The sequence below is a fragment of the Labeo rohita genome, chromosome 8 (genome assembly GCF_022985175.1).
Source record: "Labeo rohita strain BAU-BD-2019 chromosome 8, IGBB_LRoh.1.0, whole genome shotgun sequence".
Classification (NCBI taxonomy): Eukaryota; Metazoa; Chordata; class Actinopteri; order Cypriniformes; family Cyprinidae; genus Labeo; species Labeo rohita.
This window is the reverse complement of record NC_066876.1, coordinates 22532405-22559305: the sequence shown is the minus strand read 5'-3', so window position 1 is coordinate 22559305 and position 26901 is coordinate 22532405. Positions and strand designations below refer to the sequence as shown.

Below are 26901 nucleotides of genomic sequence, written 5' to 3'. Positions count from 1 at the left end.
CATTTGTATCTTCGATTTAGTTTATTATCTTTTACGGTCCACTGAATGTTAGATGATCAATTTGAAGATGAGTTTTTCAAGAGCCCATCTGAAAAAACACATTGTTTATATGACTAACGACTCCTTTCAGTATCCAACCTTGCTTCTGGTCAGCGACGAACATGACAAGCGTACAAAGTTGTACTATTGACAAATTCTTTGATTCCTACATTGACAAGAAAAGGTGGCAAATCCAAGTGGGTTTTTTGTTCACACTTGGCCGTTCTGGAAAAACACGTGAATTTTTAGACGGTATCTTGGCAACTCAGCCGTAGTCTGGCTATTGATATTCACAGTAGAAGCTTCCATCTCCTTTTCAGAACAATAGAAACCTTATGGGAATGAAGAAACCAAGTCTGCAAGGACAAATCTTCTCCCTCAGGCCCTGACGGACATTTGGGAGATTAGTACGACTCTTGACACTATTTGCAATTTCAAAGATGAATGAGACAACATAAATTATTTAAAGGCATTTATTGAATAGAGTTTTATAAACTGTTCACTAAACTGGACTTTTGCTTATGAAAGCAGCTATGTGCAAAAGTTACAATAGTCCCTTGAGGAGGTACACCATTCAATTTCTGTCTTTTTGTCTTACCGTACTACACGAAGGGGCTTCAAAAGCTAGTTTGCTCAGGGAGTTTGCTTCCAAAAATGATCTATTTACATTCTAATACAGTTGAGTGCTTATATACAGAAGTTGACAATACACAGTGTAGACGAATGTTCAGTGGTTATGAAAAAAGTGGCATTAATTCGAATTAGTGATAAATAACATTTGCCTGAGTAACAGACAAATACTCCTTACATTCTTGTTTCGCAAGTTTTCCTATTATATGAACAAGATGATGAGTTATTTGTGATCTGGTAGTATTCACTGCATTTCTGATCTCACAGAGTGTTTAGCTAAATATTGATACACTCGGAGCTATGTGTAAAATTTATAATTGTCTGTACAGAAAAGTAGAAGTATGTATGTGGGACATTTGAAGTCAAAATTACAGTGACTTGAGTTGAGACCCTGGTCATATATTAAAGGGATAGTTCACGCAATAATCAAAAGTCTGGCATTATTTACTTGCCTCATGTTGTTCCAAACCTGTATGACTTCCTTTCTTCTGCAGAACACAAAAGAGAATATAGCTGCAAGCAGTGATTATCAAGGTTCAAACTCTTTAAGACATTTAAGCACATATAAAAACTACATTACGTATTATTTAGCAAGTTTGTAACTACCTAAATCAGGGATTAAAAAACACTTTTGAGTAATTTACCATAGAAATATTATGATTTTTAATGTGTATGATTGTTATAGCGTCACCTATGGTCTGATCTCCATAAAACTTGCTTGTAGAGAATCTGTTCAGATTGTTGCATGTACTCACCTAGTTTTGTGAAGTTTTGAGTTTTCATTTAGGATTTATAGGCTTTTGGGTATATTTGGACACGCCCCTTTTCTAAATGACCCCGTTATAGCCACCCTAAGGGTAAAGTTAAATTTTTTTCTTAATTATTAATCTAGAGAGTACAGAGAATTGTGCTGAGGTGCTAGGACTAGTTCGCAAAAGTAGTTTTTTTGCATAATCAAGAATGTTTAATGAATGATTTGATTGACAGCAGTGGTTCTTAAGGTAAAGGTGCTCAGTACAAGGAGATCTGTTAATTAAATATTGCGTGAATATTGTGTGGATGTGTAAAACACCACGTGATTACAGAGGTGTAAAATTTGTTAGCGCCCCCTAGTGGACAATTTCTTAAAGACCTCTATGCCCATGAGTTGAACATGCCCACTGATTTTGTTCTCCATTAACCTTGTTTAATAGGTGCTCAAAATTCATTGGCCCATGCCAGCCATGTTTTTTGAGATTCGCAAATGTCTTCATAGACACCTGCGGCACTTTGAATAAAAACATGGCACACTAATTTTTAAGTTGATCCTTCGATCCGAATGGGTGAGTAGTTATAGCTTAAGTTTGTTTCCCTGTTGTAGTACCACCTAGTTGCCAAACTCATACATACGTGTTCAGAGTTTGGCAAAAATATCTCTTTCCATTGAAGAGTTGTAGGCATTTTAGTAAAAGTGGCTCTGCCCCTTATGAACTTTTTGGTGTCCCATTGCAACAGTGAGTTGAAAGTTCAACTTTTTTTGATAGTTGTTGATATTCACTCTCCAGAGAATCTTTCTGCACTGGTTTGGTTCGGATTGGGCGAAAAACCTAGGACTAGTTTGCAAAAGTAGGTTTTTCAAAAATTTTAAAATACTTAAAAAATTCGCCTGTTTTGTCCATTGTGAGCCAAGGATTCCAAAGATATAAGGCATTAAGTCTGCGACCAATGGTTTAGGAGTTATAAGCGATTTTGCACTTTTGATCGCTGTAGCGCCACCATTAGGCCAAATGGGGCGAGCCTTGGTGACGTTGTAGATGGTATGAGTACTACCATACGTCCAAGTTTCATGTCTCTACAACTTACGGTTTGGTCTGCCCAATCAATTTTAGGTGGAGAATGCTGATCCTTTGCCATCCTAACAATTACAATAGGGTTTCCGTGCTATGCGCTTGAACCTCTAAATATAAGAATTGTTTTGTCCATACAATGAAAGTCACTGGGGTCCAAAACAACACTGGACGCCACTGGCTTCCATTGTATGGACATAAACATGGAGACATCTTACAAAATATCTTCTTTTGTGTTCTACAGATGTCAAAAAGTCAATGGTTTGAAATGACATGAGGGTGAGTAAATTATTGGATGAATTATCCTTTTAAGACTTTATAGGTACATTGAGCCATCCTGAGATATTATGGAATGATTTATTAACATAATTTATAGTGAATTAGACTTCAGATGCCAAACTTAGATCTTTAGATATTAACTAAAAGTTTCCACCAAAATTGCAAATTGGCCTCAGGCTTGTTGAATAATGCTAACTTGCTCCAACATAACAGCAAGAACTGGACATGTAAAGATGGCCACTTGTAGATGATTGGGTGAAGGTAGGTTGTAGGTTCCATGTCATCTCATGATGTCATCACATAAGGATGGGATCTGCCTACTCAGCTGCCAATTGACAAGATGGTTGAACTGTCCTTGGCTTTGTCAAAAAAAATGGAGGACACATCATTAGTGGTCTTGAGCTTGCCTTCAGCGACATTTTGGGTGGATGAAGAGTTGCTTGGTTGGCATTCTTCACAGCAGCAGCAGCAACAGTCCATGAAGGCCTGGCCCAGAGACTTGCACAGGCAAAGCAGCAGCACAGGTGTCACGGATGACTTAAAGAACAGAAAGAACTGGTTTATGAGGGCCAAAAGAGAAGTGACCTCCTCAGACACCTGGATGGGAGCGTACGCCAAAGTCAGGTTACAAACGTTCTCCGGCAGCGTGCAGACACCATAGACCACCGCTAGAGCCATGACAGTGCAGTTGAGCTGCCGTTCGACTTGCTGAGCATGCTGAAGCTTTTGTTTTTTGGATGGAGATCGCTCCTCAGGCCGCTTGGGAGAACTTCCGCTCCCGCCGGATACGTGGCAGGTGGCCAGCTGACAGAGCAGGGTGAAGACAACGGGTAGACAGAAGTAACAGCCAAAGTACCACCACATGCGTGCGTCATGGTAGTTGATAATAAGAGAATAGATGGATTCGGGGAGATCTGGATATGGACTCATGATGCAGGTGTCCACTTGGTCACTCACACCAGGTGGTGTCACCTCATGCAGCTGCCACAGGAGCAGCTCAGGAGCTGCTAGCACCATGGAGCCAATCCACACCACTGCCAGCTTGGCCAGAACCTTCTGACAGCGCTCAACTCGTCGGGCCTTTGGCATGGAGCTCGTGGCAGCGTGGAAGCGGTCAATGCCCAAAGCACACAAACTGAAGGTTGTCACGCCAAGAGAGGTTACCTGGAGGGGATGCAATAAAATAGATGTTTGTGTTTTTCATGAGATACCTTAAAAATAAATGATTAGTTTAAGGATTTAGGGATATATATAAATATGAAGAGTTCATTTACAAAAACAGAAAACTTTTTTTTTTTTATAAATTTTTCATAAATCATGTTTTTGTTGTGTTCTCATGTATTTATGTTTTTTGCTAGTTAGCTGTATTTCTTTTTTATTTTAGTTATTATTTAATCAAAACAACTCAACTGTAGTTCGATTGATATTACTTGAAATGCAGAATAAAAAAACATGATTTTTGAAAACGATCTGTTTTTGCAAACAAACTCTTCATATATCTATCTATCTGTCTCTCTCTCTCTCTCTCTCTATATATATATATATATTGTCATTGATAGTACTTTAAAAGGTTCAGTTACAAAAAATTGCTACAAGTGAATTGAGTAATCAGAACAGTATAATATAAAGTACGAAAAACTGATGGAAAATATGAAAAAAATTTACATTACTATTAAATTATTTTACTTTTGACAATGTTACTAAATTGCTAGTTCATTTACAGTTAAAATTACTATATGAAGTTTAAGTGAGCATTAGATGTTGACAAGGATTATGGTTATAAAGGTTATGTGTTAATATAATCTGTAACACTGTCAAATAATATATAATCAATATGGTGCCGATATATTGTGTGTCCCTCTTGATTGTCACAAATAGTAATCATAGATTTACATATAGATTTGTAAGCGTTTTAGGTGACTACTACATGTTTATAATTGTTAATTGTTGCGTTTTATGAAAACATTGAAGTTAAAGTTGGTCTGTAGTGTTAGAAATCGAAAATTAATACTGTATATGTCAGAATTTGAAAGGTCGCTTTTTAAATACTTTGGCACTAGCTAAATTTGGCTGCATTTAAGATAAATATTTTAGGTAAATTAGGCCATGGAAATGAATCAAGACTAAATGTAAACTTAGGGCCTCACCTCTATGTAAGGCACAACTCTGCAGGAGAAATCCCCCAGCAGTCTCTTATTGGTGAGTTCGTTAAAGACCACCACAGGCAGACAGAAGCACAACACCAGAAAATCCCAAAAAGCCAGACTTGCAAGAAAGTAGTTCCATGCGCTCCTCATGAAGTAATTTTGCCAAACGATGCACATTACCGCCAGATTACCCACGACGCCGAAGGCAAACACCACAAAAGCCAGAAAGAGAATCCCATAAGCGCTGTAAGAGCTGTCAGTGAAGGGAAATAAAGGATTGTGGATTTTTGTGATGCTCCTTTTTGTTGGATCGCCATTAGGAACCTGTTCACCAGTCACATCAGTGCTGTTTCCATTTTCAGCCAGTGAGGAATTGGCCAGCTCTGTGAAGGGCAAAGGACTTGTAGTTTGCGTGTCCATGGATCCTTTATCTTCATCTTCATCCACAGGATCAACTACTTCTTGCTGTGTGATTGATTGTAAATCATCTTGTTCAAAACTCTCCCCGTTCTCATCTAGGCTTCCTTCTTTTGCTTCTGAAGCACAAGCGCTCAAAAGCAAAGCCAGTGTCATAAGATAAATCAATTTATAATCTCGTATCCCCATTTTCAAGGCAAAGTCCAGTAATATACAACTCAGAGGAGATCTGAATAACTGAAAACAGACGGCAGAGGCTGACGTAAAGACCCTGGTGAAGGGACTGCTGCAGTTTGGGATCTCTTGTGCCAAAAGACTCTGTATTCTGCAGTCCCGTTGACCAGAGAACAGCACTCTTAGCAAAGCTATGGATGGCTGCTCCCTCTCAATAGGGGTCTATGGAGTCACACCCCCTTTTGCTGTTCTCCCAAACTGACTGATGGGTGTGATTGCCCTCTGCTGGCATTAAAATGCTGTTTTAGTGTTTCTTTATAATTTACTGAACTGTCTCAAAGATGGTTCAATAAATTACAACTTTAATAAATTAAAAAGAAAAGCATAAAAATGTTAATAAATACCTTCAGCATAATTGTACAAGTGTCTATTTTAGTAAATGGCAATGATTTTTTTCACTCATATATTTCTGAAAGCGTAGGAACTTGATACATTTTGTCTCTAAAAACCATGTCCTACGGTGTGACACCATATCCTGATTTTAAATCAGCCAATTCCAGAAAAAAACTTTTATTAGTTGAAAGACCCCATTCCTGGTCGTGTTACTAAAGCCTGTCAACCCCATGACGTGCACATGGTCAATGTTTGTCTCAGAATTATTCAAATATTTAACTTTTTTGGAACCACTACAAAGTGTTGTCCTTTGGTGTGACACCCTATATATTATATTTTTGAATTAAAAATATGTTAAACTACATAATCATGGGAAATTATGCAAATGTGCCACTAATGACAGATTAGCTTGGAATAGCAAGGTCATTAATTGACACAAAATGCTGAAACGGCCTTTGGTGTGACAGAAAATTTCCCACACCATAGGACAAAGATGTCACACCAGAGGACAGGGTCTCTTTAAAAAGCATTTTAAATAATTAAATACAATTTGTTTAATTCCTTTTTGTTCTTTTTTGATCATTTTCAGTGTTCTTAAATGTAATATTAAACTATTTTCTGATGTTTTTGCAGAAAACTTGTATTGTTATAAAGTGTCATGAAAATAAGAATAAAATGTGATACTTCGTTATTGAAACAGAAAGAATTGAGGGAGAAGTGCTGGGTTATTATTTCTGTTAACACATTGTTGGGTTAATTGTGCTGGGTCAAAATTCTGGGTTGTTTGAGGTACTGTAAACACACAGTTGGGTTGATCATGCTGGGTCAAATGGACTCTAGGGGTTCTTTCACCACTGAACACACGGGTTGGGTTATTTTAACCCAGGTTTGTTTATTTTTCCACTTCATCGAACATTCTGGATTCTTCACTCGTCTCCTCGTCAGGCGGTCACGCGATGCGAAGCTTGGAAAAGACTCAACTCCGACCGGAAACTAACAATGAAATGAATTGTTCTAGCTATTAGACTGTGTTTTATAACGTCTACACCTACCCCAACCATAAACGTAGCCCTTACTAATAAAAAAAAAAAAGTATTATTGTTGTACAGTGTGACAAAAATAACGTTAGATTTATGTGCGCATGCCCAGTAGCAAGAGCTGTATTCTTTCTAGCCAACACCTAGCTAGGTCACGCGGTGACGTATCGATCTGCTATTGGTCACACGGTTTCACGTGATACGAATTGGCAGAGTTCACGAAGCTTTAAATGTGCAATGCAGCGAAACGCCAAACTTTTGCACGCGTTTGCTTTTCTGAATGGAAGTCAATGGGACGAAAAGTGGTATCGACTGGGAGAATCTCCTCTCCACCGCACGCTACACGATGATTATAGAGAAGAGAAGAAATACGCCCGAATCAACGCTGCAAACGAGCGATTAAGCGATGCGGCTACTACCATGAGTACACAAAGCCATGTGCGATGAGTGTCTACTAGAGGCCTGCAACTCACGGATTCGCGGATTTGATGGAAGAAGAAGAGTCAGCCGCTCCTGTCTTGTGGTGAGTGAGAAAATGTAACGTTAAACAACAACCGCAACAAAAGTAGTAACGTTAGTAGTGGTAACCTCAATTAAATTGCTGCATGACCAAATACCGACCTGTAACCTGAAGGCCTAAATTAGTTTTAAAACACCGTAAATAACGCTGTTTGACAATTTAAAAAAAAAAAAAAAACAAAAAAAAAAAAAAAAAACTAGTATGATGCAAAAAAAAAAAAAAATAATTTTGAATAACACCGTTTATGGGATAATGAGCGCCGCTACTGGCGGCACTTTCTATCGTTTAAAATGCCGTAAATAACGCCGTTTGACAATTTTCAAATAAAGAAACTAGTTAAATGCAAAATAAAAAAATAAATGTAAGTTACGCTGTTTAGGGGATAATGAGTGCCGCAACTGACGTCGCTTTCTGTCGTTTAAAATGCCGTAAATAACGCAGTTTGACAATTTTTAAATAAAACTAGTAAAATGCAAAAAAAAAAAAAAAAATTAATTTAAGTTGCGCCATTTAGGGGATAATGAGTGCCGCAACTGACAGCGCTCTCTGTCGTACAACACCGTTTAGGGCAGAGCTGGGCAAGCTCTATCCTGGAGGGCCGGTGTCCCTGCAGAGTTTAACTCCAACCCTGATAAAACTCACCAGTTTGTAGCTTTCTAGTAAACCTGAAGACACTGATTAGCTTGTTCAGGTGAGTTTTATCAGGGTTGGAGCTAAACTCTGCAGGGACACCGGCCCTCCAGGATAGAGCTTGCCCAGTTCTGCCCTAAACGGTGTTGTATGACAGAGAGCGCTGTCAGTTGCGGCACTCATTATCCCCTAAACGGCGTAACTTAAATGAATTTTCGATAATGAGTGCCGCAACTGACGTCGCTTTCTGTCATTTAAAATGCCGCAAAAATATGCTGTTTGACAATTTTCAAATTTCTAGTAAAAAAAAAATAAAATCTAGTAAAATGCAAAATAAAAAAAATAAATGTAAGTTATGCCATTTAGGGGATAATGAGTGCCGCAACTGACGTCGCTAAAAAAAAAATTTAAAAAAATTTGCAGTTTGAATTTTAAAATTTTTTTTAAAAAAAACTAGTAAAAAAAAAAAAAAAAAATTAATTTAAGTTGCGCCGTTTAGGGGATAATGAGTGCTGCAACTGACTGCGCTCTCTGTCGTACAACACCGTTTAGGGCAGAACTGGGCAAGCTCTATCCTGGAGGGCCGGTGTCCCTGCAGAGTTTAACTCCAACCCTGATAAAACTCACCAGTTTGTAGCTTTCTAGTAAACCTGAAGACACTGATTAGCTTGTTCAGGTGAGTTTTATCAGGGTTGGAGCTAAACTCTGCAGGGACACCGGCCCTCCAGGATAGAGCTTGCCCAGTTCTGCCCTAAACGGTGTTGTACGACAGAGAGCGCTGTCAGTTGCGGCACTCATTATTCCCTAAACGGCGTAACTTAAAAAAATGAATTTTCGATAATGAGTGCCGCAACTGACGTTGCTTTCTGTCATTTAAAATGCCGCAAATAACGCAGTTTGACAATTTTCAAATAAGGAATCTAGTAAAATGCAAAATAAAAAAAAAATAAATGTAAGTTACGCCATTTAGGGGATAATGAGTGCCGCAACTGACGTCGCTTTCTGTCGTTTAAAATGCCGTAAATAACGCAGTTTGACAATTTTTAAATAAAACTAGTAAAATACAAAAAAAAAAAATTCATTTAAGTTGCGCCGTTTAGGGGATAATGAGTGTGCAACAACTGACTGCTCTCTCTCTGTCGTACAACACCGTTTAGGGCAGAACTGGGCAAGCTCTATCCTGGAGGGCCGGTGTCCCTGCAGAGTTTAACTCCAACCCTGATAAAACTCACCAGTTTGTAGCTTTCTAGTAAACCTGAAGACACTGATTAGCTTGTTCAGGTGAGTTTTATCAGGGTTGGAGCTAAGCTAAACTCTGCAGGGACACCGGCCCTCCAGGATAGAGCTTGCCCAGTTCTGCCCTAAACGGTGTTGTATGACAGAGAGCGCTGTCAGTTGCGGCACTCATTATCCCCTAAACGGCGTAACTTAAATGAATTTTCGATAATGAGTGCCGCAACTGACGTCGCTTTCTGTCATTTAAAATGCCGCAAAATACGCTGTTTGACAATTTTCAAATAAGGAATCTAGTAAAATGCAAAAAAAAAAAAAAAAAAAAAATAAATTAAGTTACGCCATTTAGGGGGGGATAAGTGCCGCAACTGACGTCGCTTTCTGTTGTTTAAAATGCCGTAAATCAGTAAAAAATGCAGTTTAAAAAAGTTTAAAAGTTTAAAAAAAAAAAAAAAAACTAGTAAAAAAAAAAAAAAAAAAAAAAGTTAAGTTGCTGTTTAGGGGATAATGAAAAAAACAAAAAAAAAAAACTTGTCTGTCGTTAAAAATGCCATAAATAATGCAGTTTGACAATTTTCAAATAAAACTAGTAAATGCAAAAAAAAAAAAAAAAAAAAAAAAATTTAAGCCATTTAGGGGATAATGAGTGCTGCAACTGATGTTGCTTAAAGTACAAAAGTTTTTGAAAAAGTTTGAGTTTTAAAAAGTGCCAAAAAAAAAACTTAAAATGGTGTTAAAAAAAGTTTTAATGAGTTTACAAGTAAAAAGTTGCTTTCTGGTTTTAAAATTTTGTAAATAAAAAAAACAAAAAAAAAAAAAAAAAAAACTATTTTTAAATAAAGAAAAAATTAAAAAAAAAAAAAAAAAATGCCGTAAATAATGCTGTTTGAAAAAAAAAAAAAAAAGTAAAAAAAAAAAAAAAAAAATTTAAGTTACGCTGTTTAGGGGATAATGAGTGCAGGCTTTCTGTTGTAAAAAATGCGTAAATAACACTGTTTGTTTGACAAAAAAAAAAAAAAAAAAAAAAAAAAAAAAAAAAAAAAAAAAAAAAAAAAATTTAAGTTAGGCTGTTTAGGGCAGGCCTGGGCAGACTCGGTCCTGGAGGGCGGTGTCCCTGCAGAGTTTAGCTTCAACCCTGATTAAACACACCTGAACAAGCTAATCAGTGTCTTCAGGTTTACTAGAAAGTTACAAACAGGTGAGTTTTATCAGGGTTGGAGCTAAACTCTGCAGGGACACCGGCCCTCCAGGACCGAGTTTGCCCAGGTCTGGTTTAGGGGATAATGAGTGCAGCAACTGACAGCGCTTTTCTGACGTTTGACAATAAATTGACATTAAATAATGCTGTTTGACAATTTTCAAATAAAAAAAAGTAAAATGCAAAAAAAAAAAAAAATTTAATTTACGCTGTTTAGGGGTAATGAGTGCCACAACTGACGTCGCTTTCTGTAAAATTTAAAATGCCGTAAATAACGTGTTTGACAATTAAAAAAAAAAAAAAAAAAAATAGTAAAATGCAAAAAAAAAAAAAAATAAATTTAAGTTACGCCGTTTAGGGCAGGCCTGGGCAGACTCGGTCCTGGAGGGCCGGTGTCCCTGCAGAGTTTAGCTTCAACCCTGATTAAACACACCTGAACAAGCTAATCAGTGTCTTCAGGTTTACTAGAAAGTTACAAACAGGTGAGTTTTATCAGGGTTGGAGCTAAACTCTGCAGGGACACCGGCCCTCCAGGACCGAGTTTGCCCAGGTCTGGTTTAGGGGATAATGAGTGCAGCAACTGACTGGCGCTTTCTGACGTTTGACAATAAATTGACATTAAATAATGCGTTTGACAATTTTCAAAAATAATAATAAAATGTAAAAAAAAAAAAAAAAAAAAAAAAAAAAGTTAATTTACGCCGTTTAGGGGGTAATGAGTGCCACAACTGACGTCGCTTTCTGTTGTCTAAAATGCCGTAAATAACGCTGTTTGACAATTAAAAAAAAAAAAAAAAAAAAAAAAAAAAAAAAAAAAGTAAAATAAAAAAAAAAAAAAATAAATAAATTTAAGTTACGCCATTTAGGGCAGGCCTGGGCAGACTCGGTCCTGGAGGGCCAGTGTCCCTGCAGAGTTTAGCTTCAACCCTGATTAAACACACCTGAACAAGCTAATCAGTGTCTTCAGGTTTACTAGAAAGTTACAAACAGGTGAGTTTTATCAGGGTTGGAGCTAAACTCTGCAGGGACACCGGCCCTCCAGGACCAGAGTTTGCCCAGGTCTGGTTTAGGGGATAATGAGTGCAGCAACTGACAGCGCTTTCTTACGTTTGACAATAAATTGACATTAAATAACGCCGTTTGACAATTTTCAAATAATAAAACTAGTAAAATGCAAAAAAAAAAAAAAAAAAAATAAAGTTAATTTACGCCGTTTAGGGGATAATGAGCGCCACAACTAATGCCGTTTTCTGCCATTTAAAGCACCGTAAATAATGCCGTTTGACAATTTTCAAAACAGAAAACTAGTAATATGCAAAATGAATAAACTAATTTAAATTATGCCATTTTTGACAATTTTGAAATAAATCTAGTCATATGGAAAATAAATAACAGATGCAAATCCATCAAAAAAAAAAAGTTAGTCAATTTTTCATGGGATTGCTGTCTTGGATGGTGGTGGTGGATAACGTTGGGTGGTGAGTGCTGTCCCATCACACCATATCTATGGGAATGAGCCAAGGCATCAGGTGGTGTGACTGTCTCACTCGCCCAACGTTCACCTGAAGCACTCTTACCATAGCGAGACGCTGCTCTAAATTCTCGCACTGTCAGTGAGAGATCAGTAGTGAGGCATCGCTCGGTGGGTGACGGATGGTGTCAAAGACAGCTTCTCGTGAGATTGTTGACTACAAAAATAATTTTGTAGTTTAAGGGATAATGAGCGCCGCAACTGACGGCGTTTTCTGCAGTTTAAAACACTGTAAATAACACCGATTGACAATTTTCAAATAAAGAAACTAGTTAAATGCAAAAAAATAAAAAAAAACAAAAAAATTATTTAAGTTACGCCGTTTTAGGGGATAATGAGTGCTGCAACTGGCGTCACTTTCTGTTGTTTAAAATGCCGTAAATAACACCGTTTGACAGTTTAAAAAAAAAAAAAAAAAAAAAAAAAAACTAGTAAAATGCAAAAAAAAAAAAAAAAAAAAATTTAAGTTACGCCGTTTAGGGCAGGCCTGGGCAGACTCGGTCCTGGAGGGCCGGTGTCCCTGCAGAGTTTAGCTTCAACCCTGATTAAACACACCTGAACAAGCTAATCAGTGTCTTCAGGTTTACTAGAAAGTTACAAACAGGTGAGTTTTATCAGGGTTGGAGCTAAAACTTTTGCCCAGGTCTGGTTTAGGGGATAATGAGTGCAGTTTGCCTGCAGGTGCTGTTTGACAATTTTCAAGTGAAGAAACTAGTAAAATGCAAAAAAAAAAAATTATTTTAAATTACGCTGTAGGGGGGAATGCAAGTGCTGCAACTGGTGCTTTTGACGTTTAAAATGCTGTAAATAATGCCGTTTGTCAATTTTAAAATAAAAAAATCTAGTCATATGGAAATAAACAAAATAAAAAATTTTTTTGATGGATTTGCGTCTGTAGTCAATTTTTCATGGGATTGCTGTCTTGGATAGTGGTGGTGGATAACGTTGGGTGGTGAGTGCTGTCCCATCACACCATATCTATGGGAATGAGCCAAGGCATCAGGTGGTGTGACTGTCTCACTCGCCCAACGTTCACCTGAAGCACTCTTACCATAGCGAGACGCTGCTCTAAATTCTCGCACTGTCAGTGAGAGATCAGTAGTGAGGCATCGCTCGGTGGGTGACGGATGGTGTCAAAGACAGCTTCTCGTGAGATTGTTGACTACAAAAATAGCCCTGGCTTACGCCTCAGAGGGCTTGCAATGCACAAACATGCAACTTTTCACTTTACAAGATGTTAAATGATAGAGTGGAGTCGTGTAAATTACTTACGGATTATTTTGATGTTTTTATTAGCTGTTTGAACTCTCAATCTGGCGGCACCCATTCACTGCAGAGGATCCATTGGAGGGCAAGTGATATAATGCTAAATTTCTACAAATCTGTTGTGTTGAAGAGACAAGCTCATCTACAATCTGGACAGCTTGCAAGGTGAGTAAATTTTCAGTTTTTTATATCAATCGGCTATAATCACATTCAAATACACAGGCCAGATTTGGAACGCCTGTCATTCATGAAGTCCTACACGTTGGCCGGATGTTCATTGAATGGCTAATTCAATTATGCTGTCAGCTTCCAAGAAGGATGTAGAGAATCTTGGCCCACTTTTACACATTTTACCACCCATTCCACAGAATACTGTAGATTTTAAATTGGCATGCTTTATATATGATGCAAGATCACTAACTAATTTTGCAAATAGTTGCATACATTTGCCTGTATGAGGTGTTCAGATGTAAAAGACTAAAAATGTGCAGTTTGAAATTTTCTTCTAAAATGAGTTTTTTTTTTTTTTTTTTTTTTTTTTTTTTTTTTTTTTTTTTTTGTTTTTGTTTTCTCCCAAGACTAAGTGTCGTATAATTAACAGGTGGGGACCAGCATGGTGGATTTGTGCCTTGGGGACGAGACAACGACATCCCAGACCTTCGCCTTTGTTACAGGCTGTGCCACTGAAGCAGACTCATTGCCTGGGAATTTCTCCAGCTTGCAGTATATTATATTGATGGACATAAGTCTTCATGTGTGAAATTGTTTGTTTTTTTTTTTTTTTTTTTTTTTAAGGCCAACAGTTTTTTCTGGCCACTTGTAACATGTTTTAAATTGTCATATGTATTGTCTGGTGGACTCTTTGTTTGGCTTAGTTTTAATAGCGCAATGTTTGGAATGATTCTCATGTGGTGAGTGTTCTGCTGCTGCAGTGTTGACAAAGAATCGGAATCTACAGTGCCTAGTTTACACAGTTTTGTGTTTTAAATTAACTGATCTACTAAAGTTGTTGTTTTATGTGTCTGTAATGGTTGGATAAAATGTGTGACAGCTGCACCCATTTGAAAATTGTTTTAAAAAGAAATAAAACTGAAAATTGATGTTTACAGTTGCTTTTTTTGTGTTTTTCTAACTGTATTGCAGAAAAGCAATAATAATTTTACATTCTCTTGAGATTATTTATTATTATTGGTAAATATAAAGGTAGCAAGGCAATAAGCCAACAAATAACCCAATGATTAGGTTATGTTTAACCCAGCAACACAGTTAACCTGACCCATTGGTTGGGTCAAATGGTTAAACCCAGCACTTGGGTCAAAGCAACTCAACGTGTGTTCTGTCCCATAGTTACCCAGCGGTTGGGTTATTTTTTTTTAACCCAGCACTTTTTTAGAGTGCATGTTCAAAATTAAATAGAAAAACCAGCTACTTCCAGCTAAGACCAGCCAAACAGTTTAGACTAGTTTTAACCTTATTTTTTTAAGCAGGGAAGGCTTTAATCAGTGTTGCCAAGTCCATGGTTTTCCCACAGAATTGGGCTACTTTTACACTGCTGCAGGTAGTTTTTGATGTCCGCAGGTCGAAGCGACCCCAGTAATGTCATATTTAGCCACTGAAATGCAAATTTACCAGGGGAACCCTGACACAAAATTGTGTATTTTATCCCCCCGGAACACAATTTTTAACGGGGCCCGGCAATTAGGCTAGTTTTGAGTACCACTTGAGTGGGTTTTATTGTGAAAACCTGGGAACCCTGACTTTAACATCTTTTAAAATGCAGTTTATTCCTGTTATGCCAAAACTGAATTTTCAGCAGTCATTACTCTAGTCTTCAGTGTCCTTGAGAAATCCTTCTAATATGATGATTTTGTGAGCAGTTAATTATCCATTATTGTTGGTGCTCAGTTATTAATTATAATTCTTATTATTATCAATGTGGAAAACGTTTTTTGCTGCTTAATTTATCCCAGAGCTGATTTATCTCAGTCTGACTGCATGGGAGTTGTGAGTATCCAAGAAAACAGATGGACTGGCTGAAGAAACAGATTAAGTAGGGGCTTCAAACATGACATGACTCAAGTTATCTTGTTATCTAAAGTTATCTAAAAGTTTGTGATTAGATTAGAATGAGAATAAAGATACAGAGAGCTTCCCGAAAGGTTGCATTTTTTAAAAATCGTATTCAATCTTTTTACCTTAACTGTTCCCTGCTGGTGGAATGACCTGTCCAACCCGATCCGAGCAGCTGTGTCTTTAGTCGTCTTCGAGAAACGGCTAAAGATACATCTCTTTGGTTTACACTTGATCCTCTAAGACTAGAACTGTCGATTCTATTTCTATGCTATCTACATTTTTCTTTTTATTTATTAAAATACTAACAAAAAACTTAAACCCTTAAAACTTAATGCGTTTTTTTTTGCTGCAGTTCTTGCATTGGTCTGGGGAGGGCGCAGTTTTCAAAGTAATACAGACTGCAATGGCCATCGTTTACAATACACCAACCCGTCACAGACCACACGTATTAAAATGTGTAGCATTGCATGTTAAATGAAAACAGTCAAATTCACTGTGTGTGCCAAATGTGTCAGCTACACACAAAATCCTTGTTTTGGAGTAAACAGTTTAAATGCTGCCAGTGATTCAGAAGTTCCTTCCTTTTCTTCCCTTTTGGGTTGTACATAATGTATTTGCATGACATCATTCATTATTTTTTTAAATACGCCTAATAAAATCCATTAGGTTACTAATCATATTCAGATGCAGGAGGCTAACTTTGTTAGCTCAAGATTATTTGTTCTTAATATAGTATATGGCTTAAAATAAGCTGATGTCACTTATATTATTCTCAGGAATATTTGTTCTTGATAGCTGCTTAGCCAATGGTTATTCTGAAAATTGCTAATGTAACAGTTTTGTGTGTGCCTGTAAGTAACTGACAGTAGTATATGAATGTAAGATACTCTGCATAAGTGTCATCACACAGTTTTTTGCACACTGGAGTCACAGCATACTTGGCTGCTAAACTCTGAAACTTGATGCTTCATGGCCAGTAATGTTACTGAAACAGGAAGGAGTGGCACGTTCACACATTTTGTGGGTATGGGTGGAGAATTGATTATCTATATGGATGATATTATCTCTCGGCTGTACACTGACACACATGCATACAAAAAAGCAAAGAGCATCTAACATTTACAACAAAACATTTCCTAACTATTACCGTCCTACCCACATGTGTTAGAAAGCGTTAGGTGTGTGCATAAATCATCCTACTATCAATTAAGATAAAAAATGCATATATTAATACATAAAATGTAGGTACTGTTTAACTGAAGTAATACCTTAATAGTAAAAAATGAAATGTTGCTTAACATGTATTCACCCTCAGGCTATCCTAGACAAATTTGTTTCTTTATCAGAACAGATTTGGATAATTTACGATCACATCACTTGTTCACCAGTAGATCGTCTGCAGAGAATGGGTGCCGTCAGAATGAGTGTAACATCATGTAATATCAAGAAATAATCCATAAGTAATCCACATGACTCCAGTCTATCAGTTAACATTTTACCAAGTGAAAAGCTGCACGTTTGTAAGAAACAATAGTCATCTACATCTTGGTTGATCCGAAGGTGAGTAAATTAATTACATTTTGGGGTGAACTAATCCCGTAAATAATTATCATATCATCATAATGATATACAATTCATCATAAAACATTTTGAAGTTTTGTTGCACAGACTGAAAAACCATAACGTATAAAATCTAAGTGCTTTAAGATATCTGACACCAACAGGAAATGTCATCTAATACTGATGAGGGCATCATTAGTGGTTACTCTGAGAGAGAGTACTAGAGGACTTTTCTGGGTTTTACAGGAAATGCATGATGTTTCATATCTGGGAAAAAATGCTGGTGCTGAAGACGTTTCGATTTTTCATTACAGTGACAGTGTTTTAGAACTTAACAACAAATTGATGTTTTAACACTGACAAAGGACATTTTCTGTGGTAATAAAGTTTTCCTCCTGTTTGATAAGTGGGCTGAGGCGTTGCAGACATCTCCCTGTGTCAATAAGGATATGAGGAACAAACTGTAGCTAAAGCTGGAGGATCCTTAGATCATGTGCCTTAACTGAGCATAACATGCACACACTTTGTAGTTTACACACTTTTTTTTTTGTCTTTGCTACTCTCAGCTGATAATTGTTTCATTTTCAAAGTGATTACTGGTGAATTATACAGTCATTTTCAACATGTTTTCATCAGTCTCACTGGACTGTCTGTTAAGAATCATAAATGTGCAGTCAACCAAAATCTGTGTATGACCTTACCCTTATAGGGAGATCTGAGCTAAAAGTGAGATTTAACAAGCCAATGGAGAATAGCAAAGAACCTGTATAATACTGAGTTCAGAGATTATCTGAACATAGAAATATTTCCAAAAGAGGCCATAGCTAAGGCTAGAAAAAACACCTTCTATGGTATAAGAAATGTTGTTGTGGTTATATTCAGCAAGCTAATGAAAAAAAAAAAAAATCAGCACTTTAGTTTACTCAATTATTGTACTTTAAATAATAACTAAAAGGTTTGCTAATGTGCAAAGTGGTTTAAATGTAATTTAAAGGACTCCAGACTCCTACATTCTCAAAATATGCCGGTAATTACTCAACTAGAGTTTTCACATTTTAATGAAAAACACTGGTTTGCACAAAGGAAAGGGAGTGGGAAAGTCGTAATAAACTTCTAATTGACTTTCACTGCCAGCCAGCAATGCAAATCCACCCACAATCGCATCCCATCTTTCCTGAAGCTTGATTTGAATGCAAATTTGCCTGGACATCCATTTTGAATACGTGGAAACTCAGCTCGACATTCAGAGCCAGTACTAGTGCACAGATGTGATTTTGCATGTCACAGATTTGTGCGTAGGTACCTTTTCTTGCTGATGGTGGTGTTTCCATGCCTCCTTTTTGTGAATAATCATTTTATATACCAACTTGACATACTGTGACCTTTTCATATATAAATGAATGGAAAAATGGATTACACCTTTCTTAGCTGTGAATCTAAAGCATAAACCACAACACATCAAAGTGTGAAACTGTCAGTGCTGCATTCAAGAACATACAGCTACTGGAGAATTAAATATTGTTAGATTATATTCTTGAAGTCTTTGTTATGCACAAAGACATTATACATAGGTTGATATGACTAAACAATATCGTTACTGCTGAAGCTGAACTGGCCTACCAAAATGATGACGAAAGTACATTGTGCGTCTATACTTAAACCAAAGCCCATTGTATTGTGTTGCTGAATATCATGTTTTGTCTTATCAACTAAGGCAGGAAATTTAGTTCAAGTTTATAAAATGAGAAGTTGGGTGGGGTCTGTTTTTCTAGTAGCCTGTGCCACAGCGAACTTTCTCATACTTTACCTGATCTGACCATTAAAATGGAATATTGTTGTTGGAGTAGTCTATAACACTAGTCAGATTATATATTACAATCAATTGTATTAAACATTTTTACATTTATAAGTTAGATTGTCACCATATTAAAGGTATTTAAGGTAATAAAACAATACACAGGTACATAATTTTTTTAAAACTTTTTTAATATTTTGTTATATTGCGCTGAGAAACAGCTACGGGTACAAAACCATTTATTTACACATACAAAATTATAGGTTATTAAAAATACGTAGTTTTATTTATTCATAACCGAGACCACAGAGTAAACGAGCGACGCGACGCGCCAAATATCTCATATCTAAATTAAACAAGCTGCCTCTACAGTAGTCTCACTGACTGTTTTAGCTTTCTCTTTCTGTCAGGTTGCTCGGTTGCAGTGTGGAGAGGGTGTTAGCAAGTCTCATCTGTATTCTTCCACGCGGTGCCTCCCCTACAGGCGTGTTTTGACTTGACAAAGTTACGCGTGCTTCCTGGTTTGAAGCACTATGACCTCAGGTACGCCGCAAAACTCCAACAACGACTCACTTCTGCTTCTCGGACCTCTGCGCTTTACATTCCCAGCTGCACATCCAACCGGGGATTAACTTTTGCAGGTTTTCTTTCCTTTGCACGTTCTCCAAGTGAACCGGGATGTACTTACACTTCAACTGTGGGTGAAGCGAGTGCCTACACCCGCTTTATCAGGAAGAGTTTGTAAGAAAAGTGTCCGGGCTTCTCAAGATCACACTGAAGCATCCAGACCCCTGCGCGCTGTAAATAGCAAAGATGTCTGATTCAGCGTCCAGTTTTCTGCATATAGGGGATATTGTCTCCCTGTATGCAGAAGGAACTGTCAATGGTTTTATAAGCACCCTGGGGTAAGTGTCTTCCATTGACTTTTCTGTCTTCCTGCCCTGCCTTCACCCCAACCCAAGACCCTGAGCAAAATAGTTTTTATGTTCATTTAAAACGCAGTAAATAGTAACCATGCATGTGAGATTTAATTTCTCATCAGTTCAGTTTATTAAATAAAATGATTGCCATTCTAGTCTTAAGAACTCAAGCTTTGTTCGTTTTCTCTGCTAGATGGTTGTACTGTGGCTTACTTTTACTCTGAGCTTTGATGTGTGTGTTTATGTTTTGCAAAAAGATCAAGAGCTGCACACAGGTGTGCAGTTAAGTTGTAGTGCAGTCAACAGCCTAGAATCACAATTTTAATCACATTTTGATTGATACGTAGACTCTCAGACTGTAAATGTCTATGTATGTGTATATTGTGCATATTTATACTGTGTATATATATACTGTATATGCATATTATGTGTGTGTGTGTGCGCGCGAAAATAACCATTCAAACTGCTTCATTTGATGTCTGTGCTTCTAAATAAAATCACAATGTTGAATTTACATTGACCATGAAGCCAGTTAGTCATTGAAAAGGAGAGACCTTTTTAGCCTTATTCTCACTGTATGAACTTTTCAGCCCAAATCTTACTGTTGTTTTAATGTCAGGAGGAAATACCACCCTTGTTTTGGATACAGGCCAGATGCACGAACAAAAAGATGGAGACAGACATCTTAAAAAGCAAATGTTATGCAGGAATGGCTCTCTGAAACAGCCAAGTGTCCAGGGTTTTTCCTTGGGCTATTTTAGCCATTCAGGCTCAACGAGAGTCTCATTGAACTGGCGTGGCAGCGTATAAACACGTTTTAACCTGTTTAAACCCTTAAAGGCTTGCAGTTGCAGGCTACCCTAGGGGTATTATTGAACACGACTGGAAAAATAATATTACATGATTAGACCTTTAAGGCATTTTGGCAGAGCATTTGGATTATTTAGCAGGATGTCCACCAGAAGTCTGTAGAAACTAAGACATTAATGTCCCAGGCCAGGAGTGAAGCTCTTTTAGAGTTTGTGATCCGTGACTGTTTATGACCACTGATATCGATGTGCCTCTCGAACGCTTTTGAAGAATTGCTTTATGGAGATAACTCTGAGTGTTTACCTTCCCAGGCTGGTGGATGACCGTTGTGTCGTGGAGCCAGCAGGTGGAGATCTAGACAACCCTCCCAAAAAATTTAGAGGTATTTACTATTTATCGTTTTAAAAATAATCTTTCACACAGCTAAATGTACTTTCAGAATAAGTGTTGGTTCTAGTTGGTAAATTGTTCGTACAACCTTTCATTCATAGCCAGAAGTTTGTGGTTCCCAGAGAGAAATAAAAAAATACGAATGTTAGATTTTAGCCAAATATGCTACCTAACTGTTCTGAATAATAAATTGGTTTGCAAATTAAATGTAATATATTAAGAAATATTGTATTGTTCCAAAGTTTGTTGTTTTCTAAATGTAATAATAAACTAATGAACTAAATGTAATTCATTTTTTTCAACTCAAATCAATTTTACGTCCATACATATATTTGGTAAGAAGGTTTTTTAACCTAATATTTATATTTTTATTTTATTTCAGATTTATTTTAATGTAATGAAAATGATTTTACTAGTTTCAGGAAACAATAGTGGTGCAGTCTGTCATTTCAAAAATGTAAAAAAAAGTGAACATTAGCATGTTAAATATGTATGGCTGGTTTCGAGTTACCTGGTATTGCTAGGTTATATTTACTTTAGTCCTGTTGAGCTGCTGTTCACGTTAGTGTTGGTTTGTTGGTAACTAACTGGGTCAACACTGCAGTGAAGTAACCTCAAACCATAAACGCCCCAACCCATTAAGGTAAGATCTGATCTGCAAATGATACAAAAGTTTAGTTGAGATCAAATGTGAGTAGTGCTGTGCAACGATTAATCACAATTATTCGCATCCAAAATAAAAGTTTTTGTTTACATACTATATGTGTGTGTACTGTGTATATTTATTGTGTATATATAAATACACACACATACAGTATATATTTAAAAAATATTTACGTGTATTTATGTATATATTTTAATTAATGTAATTTAATATTATATATATATTTAATATATAAACATAACAAAATTTTCTTAAATATATCTATGCATGTGTGTATATTTATATATACATAATAAATATACACAGTACACACACAAATATTGCGTAAACAAAAACTTGTAGATGCGATTAATCGCGATTAATCTTTGCACAGCACTAAATGTGAGTTTCCTGTGAAAGTCCAAACCAAATTTTCAATATTCCTTTTATTTTTTCCCAAAAATCCATATTTATAGTCTTTATTTGGTCTCACAAGGACAGTGTGTACACATTTTTTAAAAACATTCACAAACAGCTGATACAAATGTTAGTGTTTTTTTCTTTTTCTTTGGGATCTAGATTGCCTCTTTAAGGTTTATCCCATGAACCGATATTCTGCCCAGAAACAATTCTGGAAGGCTAAACAGGCAAAGCATGAAAAGGATAAGATAGGAGACATGGTGCTTCTTCAGAAACTGCAAGTAAGTCACAAACAATTCTATTGCATGTAGATCATCACTGGAATCCGCCTCTGGTTTTTAATTACAGCTGTGGCCAAAGGGGAATTTAATGTATTCAATATATTTACTGGGAGACATTTCATATGATGATTGACGGACGTTTTTTTTTTTTTTTGCCTCATATCAAAGCATGCAGCTAATTTGGAACAAAAACAGAATGAAGCTGAGAACAAAAAGGTCCATGGGGATGTGGTAAAATACGGCAGTGTCATTCAGGTAAGAATCTGCATTTAGTAGAATGACACCTGTTAATTAGTTGCTGAGTGGTTGCTGCAGGTTGTTTATCTAAAATACGTCTTTGCTGATTGTTTTATTAATTAATAATTCACACTAGAAAGGTTTATTTTTCCCACATTTCTTAAGGACATCATTACAAATCAAGAGAGGTTTCGTAAGGTTATGTAAAGCTCTATCAAACTGTCTAGTCCCGACAGGTAGACTTAAGTGCAAAACCATTTAATCCCTTATATAGAGTTATAAAAAGGAGTCGAAAGGTGCAGTTCTGTGACGTAAACCTTGTTTCTAGAAACAGAAGATTAAGAGTTATCCTAGTCACCCTATGTAATCAAGCATTTCATTCAAGATTCAAGGCGCACCACCAACTATGGACTCTTAAAAGAGTTGTTATATGGCTTTTTTTGCTGTTAAAAAATGTTCTGTAATATGGGGACATTGAGAATTGACTGAATTTTGAAAAGTGGGTGGTACTTTTCAGAATAGGTCAATGTAATTGCCTGGACATGGTCTGTAAATGACATTTTGGAGCTGGTTTAGTAATGTTAGCCAGAAATGAAACTCTTTTTGATCAAGGTTAACACAAACAAACATTTTGCTTCTTTGGAATAACATGTGTTAATCTTCCACAGTATGTGTATTAGCAAACTAAAATTCACTTTTGATTTTATGTTGACTTATCTAAACATGCTAAGTTTGTTAATGGACACAACTATGCCCGCACATCTTTATCTCAGTCAGAAAAGGCAAAAAAAGAAATGTGTTTCCTCCCTGGTAGTGACGTCAGTTACAGATAATTGCCTACAGCGATGCCAGACTATAGGAAACAGAGCCTTTTCCTGTTACTATAGGGTATCCTAAAAAATAAAGAGCTTCCCATGTCCAGTGATTCTAGTTGGGTTAATGCTTCTTAAAATTCCAACCAACACGCATAATTTTTATTGAAATAACACTGTAGTCTTTAGGAATTGTTGAGTCGTTTAAAGTAATCAGCTGTGTTTACTGCCATTCAGAGGAGGTGCTACCATATTTTAGCATATCCATTTTCGATATTTGCACGGATCTTTTTTTAGACAAAAAAGGAAGTACTTTCTTACTAATAAACTCAGTAGGTGCAACACTGTGGGTAAAAAGCAATAAACCACAAAGGTTGTGCGGTAAAGTGAGAGGGTGTTGTTGGCGTGATGGTCTTGACTAACTTGCATTAAAAAAAGTCAGCAACAATATTGTTTTAGCTCACAAATGTTCCGTTAAATGTGTCAGTGATACCTTGTGTGGCTCACATAATCCCATTTTAGAGCCTGAGCTGTCATTTTTATATTTCAGAAAGAGGTTACAGACTAGAATCGTTTATCTATTTAATGTTGATGTGTTTTCAGCTCCTGCACATGAAGAGCAACAAGTATTTGACGGTGAATAAGCGTCTCCCAGCGTTGCTGGAGAAGAATGCAATGCGTGTCACTCTTGATGGGACGGGGAATGAAGGATCGTGGCTTTTTATTCAACCTTTTTGGAAGCTCAGAGCCAATGGAGACAATGTAATTTACGCACACATATGCAAATACACAGGAAACTCAAAACTCACACAGTGTAAACAAGCTGTAAGGGTAAATCGCATGGAGCCGGTTTTTAGATTCATTAAGATTGTTATGGTTAACTACAAGTGAAACTGAAACGGAAAAAACATTTTAAAAAACATTTTCATTAATTGAAGTGAAATAAACTTTTTATTTCAGCTAGTTCTGCTAAACTAAAAAACTATAAAAAGCTACATACACATATAGACCAGATGACTGAATTTTAGTTACATTAAAATAAAAACAGAAAATGCAAAAAATAAAACACAAAATATTAATAAAATAATAATAGTATTGCTGTGATACTAAAGTAACACTGCTTCCCCTACAGCTTTTGTGACTAATGTGAAAATAAACAAATTATACAAATTAATGTACTGTACTGTAAAAATATATATACTACCAGTCAAAAGTTTTTGAACAGTAAGATTTGTAATGTTTTTAATTAAATCTCTTCTGCTCACCAAGCCTGCATTTATTTGACCAAAAATACAGCAAAACAGTACAATTTTAAAATATTTTTACTATTTAAAAGAACTGTTTTCTATTTGAATATGTTTTAAAATGTAATTTATTCCTGTGATTTCAAAGCTGAATTTTTAGCATCATTACTCCAGTCACATGATCCTTCAGAAATCATTCTAATATTCTGATTTGCTGCTCAAAAAACATTTATTATTATTATGTTGAAAACCGCTGAGTATAATTTTTTTCAGGTTTCTTTGATGAATAGAAAGTTCAGAAGAGCAGCATTTATCTGAAATAGAAATCGTAACATTATAAATGTCTTTATCATCACTTTTGATCAATGTATACCATCCTTGCTAAATAAAAGTATTATTTTTTATAATTTTGTTGCTAAACAAACAAAAATACGTACTAACTCTAAGCTTTTGAATGGTATAGTGTATAATGTTACAAAAGCTTTTTATTTCATGTAAATGCTGATATTTGTATCTTTCTATTTATCAAAGAATGTTGAAAAAATGCACTGAACTGCTTTAAATATTGGGAATAATAATAAAAATGTTTCTTAAACAGCAAATCAGCATATAAGCATGATTTCCGAAGGATTATGTGACACTTAAAACTGGAGCAATGATGCTGAAATTTAGTTAAATTTAGCTTTGATCACAGGAATAAATTACTTTAATAATTTTTTGGATCAAATAAATGTAGGCTTGGTGAACAGAAGAGACTTCTTTAAAAAACATTAAAAAAGTTTAAAAAAAACCTTTTGACTGGTAGTGTATATGACTTCAATAATTTACAATAAGCAGTATTTGTTTAATTTGTGTTGAATTGAATACATTCATTACTGAAATACACACAAAAAAATGCTGTATTAATGAAAATCATACAAAATAACATTCGGATGCCTTTTATGTCACAAAGTAGAAAATCTTTTTAAACAAGCCCTGTTCTCGTTATGTAAAATGCTTTTTAAATTTTTTTTTCTTATGATTTTGTGCTATAAAATAACCTTGCATGCTTTTATGAGATTCACCTTTGTACCTATATACACATACACCTATGTATTTTTAACGGCATGCGCTTACCTGCACACGTAATTACATATCATAGCCTATACAAATATAGACACACATACTTGGTGCACACACAGCCCACTCACAAAGATGCATGCAAACGAGCCCATACACATATAAACAGGTTTGCTGCGCTAATCCGTTTTTAAATGTTTGTCTATTGCTTCTCTCTTGTGTAAACTGATAGAGATGTACATATTTGCTTTTCAGATACCTGAGGCTGTGACAGTCATATTAAGCCCCTCACTGAATCGTTTGTACTCCATTTCAGGTAGTAGTTGGAGATAAGGTGATCCTGAATCCTGTGAACGCTGGACAGCCTCTCCATGCCAGTAATTACGAGCTTCCCGATCACCCAGGGTGCAAAGAGGTGGGCCTGTTTGAGAAGACGTGATCAGTTTGCCTTGAAGTTCTTTGTCAGCATGACTATGAAGTAGACAGATGGATTGTGGGTGATTGTAATCAGCCCAAGATGAGCAGACACATTTACTTGTGGCCTAACTTGAGGCCGCAAACTAGTTGTTGTCATTTCTTCAAAAAGTACATGTTATCTGACATTACTGAAGGTTAGCAAAATAAGCTGAAATGAGTGCTGTGTGCCATTGTCTTTTTGTAACGTAAGACTGCCCCCTACAGATCAATTCAGTCAACAGCAACACCAGCTGGAAGATCAATCTGTTTATGATGTTCAGTGACCACAAAGATGAAGTCCTTAAGGGAGTAAGTGCAACGAGCACATGCAAAAGGCATTATTTCAAACTGTACAGTAGTTTATACCAACAAGTCAATGCTGTTATCTTGCTATTTTTAAAAAGAAATGCTAAGCCTTATTGCATGCTTTCAGCTTTTCCAGCCACTGTATCCACATTTTTAAACCAATTTTATCATACATATCCAAAGCCAAGCCATGTTTATGCTGTTCGTGCATAGGGAGACGTGGTGAGGCTCTTTCACGCAGAACAGGAGAAGTTTCTGACCTGTGACGAGTACAAGTCTAAGCTGCACGTGTTTCTGCGCACAACTCTGCGTCAGTCTGCTACTTCAGCCACCAGCTCCAATGCTTTATGGGAGGTTGAGGTGAGAGCCTCCTCACAGATTGATTTAGCAGATTTCCTGCAGTTAATGACATATGTAAAACTATGTCCTCAAAAGAGGCAAATATGTTACTACATTTAAAATTGATTTTAAAAAGTATTAAAAATAGATACATTTTAATATACTTGCTTTTCTTTGGTACTTTTATTTATGAGTTATGCCATGTAGTATTTTTAGAAGCCTGATGTGAAGTTGCA

The 26901-nt window shown here is 36.4% G+C and overlaps 2 protein-coding genes and 1 long non-coding RNA gene across 4 annotated transcripts in view; 2 read left to right on the top strand and 1 right to left on the bottom strand.

Moving 5' to 3' along the window:
- Positions 1-494: 494 nt before the first annotated feature.
- Positions 495-5710, bottom strand: gpr37l1b (G protein-coupled receptor 37 like 1b). Its single transcript, XM_051117863.1, has 2 exons — positions 4922-5710; positions 495-3938 (listed from the first exon to the last, which is right to left on the bottom strand). The coding sequence occupies exons 1-2, from the start codon at positions 5525-5527 to the stop codon at positions 3096-3098; spliced, it is 1449 nt and encodes a 482-aa protein (XP_050973820.1). The 5' UTR covers positions 5528-5710; the 3' UTR covers positions 495-3095.
- A 1413-nt stretch (positions 5711-7123) lies between these two features.
- On the top strand, positions 7124-13995 carry LOC127169321 (uncharacterized). Its single transcript, XR_007828230.1, has 3 exons — positions 7124-7465; positions 13351-13485; positions 13922-13995. It is a non-coding gene; the product is annotated as an uncharacterized LOC127169321 (long non-coding RNA).
- Positions 13996-19262: 5267 nt separating this feature from the next.
- The window catches only part of itpr3 (inositol 1,4,5-trisphosphate receptor, type 3), a 39442-nt gene continuing 31803 nt past the window's right edge, over positions 19263-26901 (top strand). For both annotated transcript variants that reach the window (XM_051116340.1, XM_051116339.1), the window contains exons 1-8: positions 19263-19653; positions 20790-20860; positions 22091-22212; positions 22381-22467; positions 23865-24023; positions 25881-25979; positions 26246-26329; positions 26540-26686. In XM_051116340.1, the coding sequence (XP_050972297.1) occupies positions 19562-19653; positions 20790-20860; positions 22091-22212; positions 22381-22467; positions 23865-24023; positions 25881-25979; positions 26246-26329; positions 26540-26686 (861 nt within the window). In that variant the 5' untranslated portion in view covers positions 19263-19561. The remainder of the gene's footprint in view (positions 19654-20789; positions 20861-22090; positions 22213-22380; positions 22468-23864; positions 24024-25880; positions 25980-26245; positions 26330-26539; positions 26687-26901) is intronic.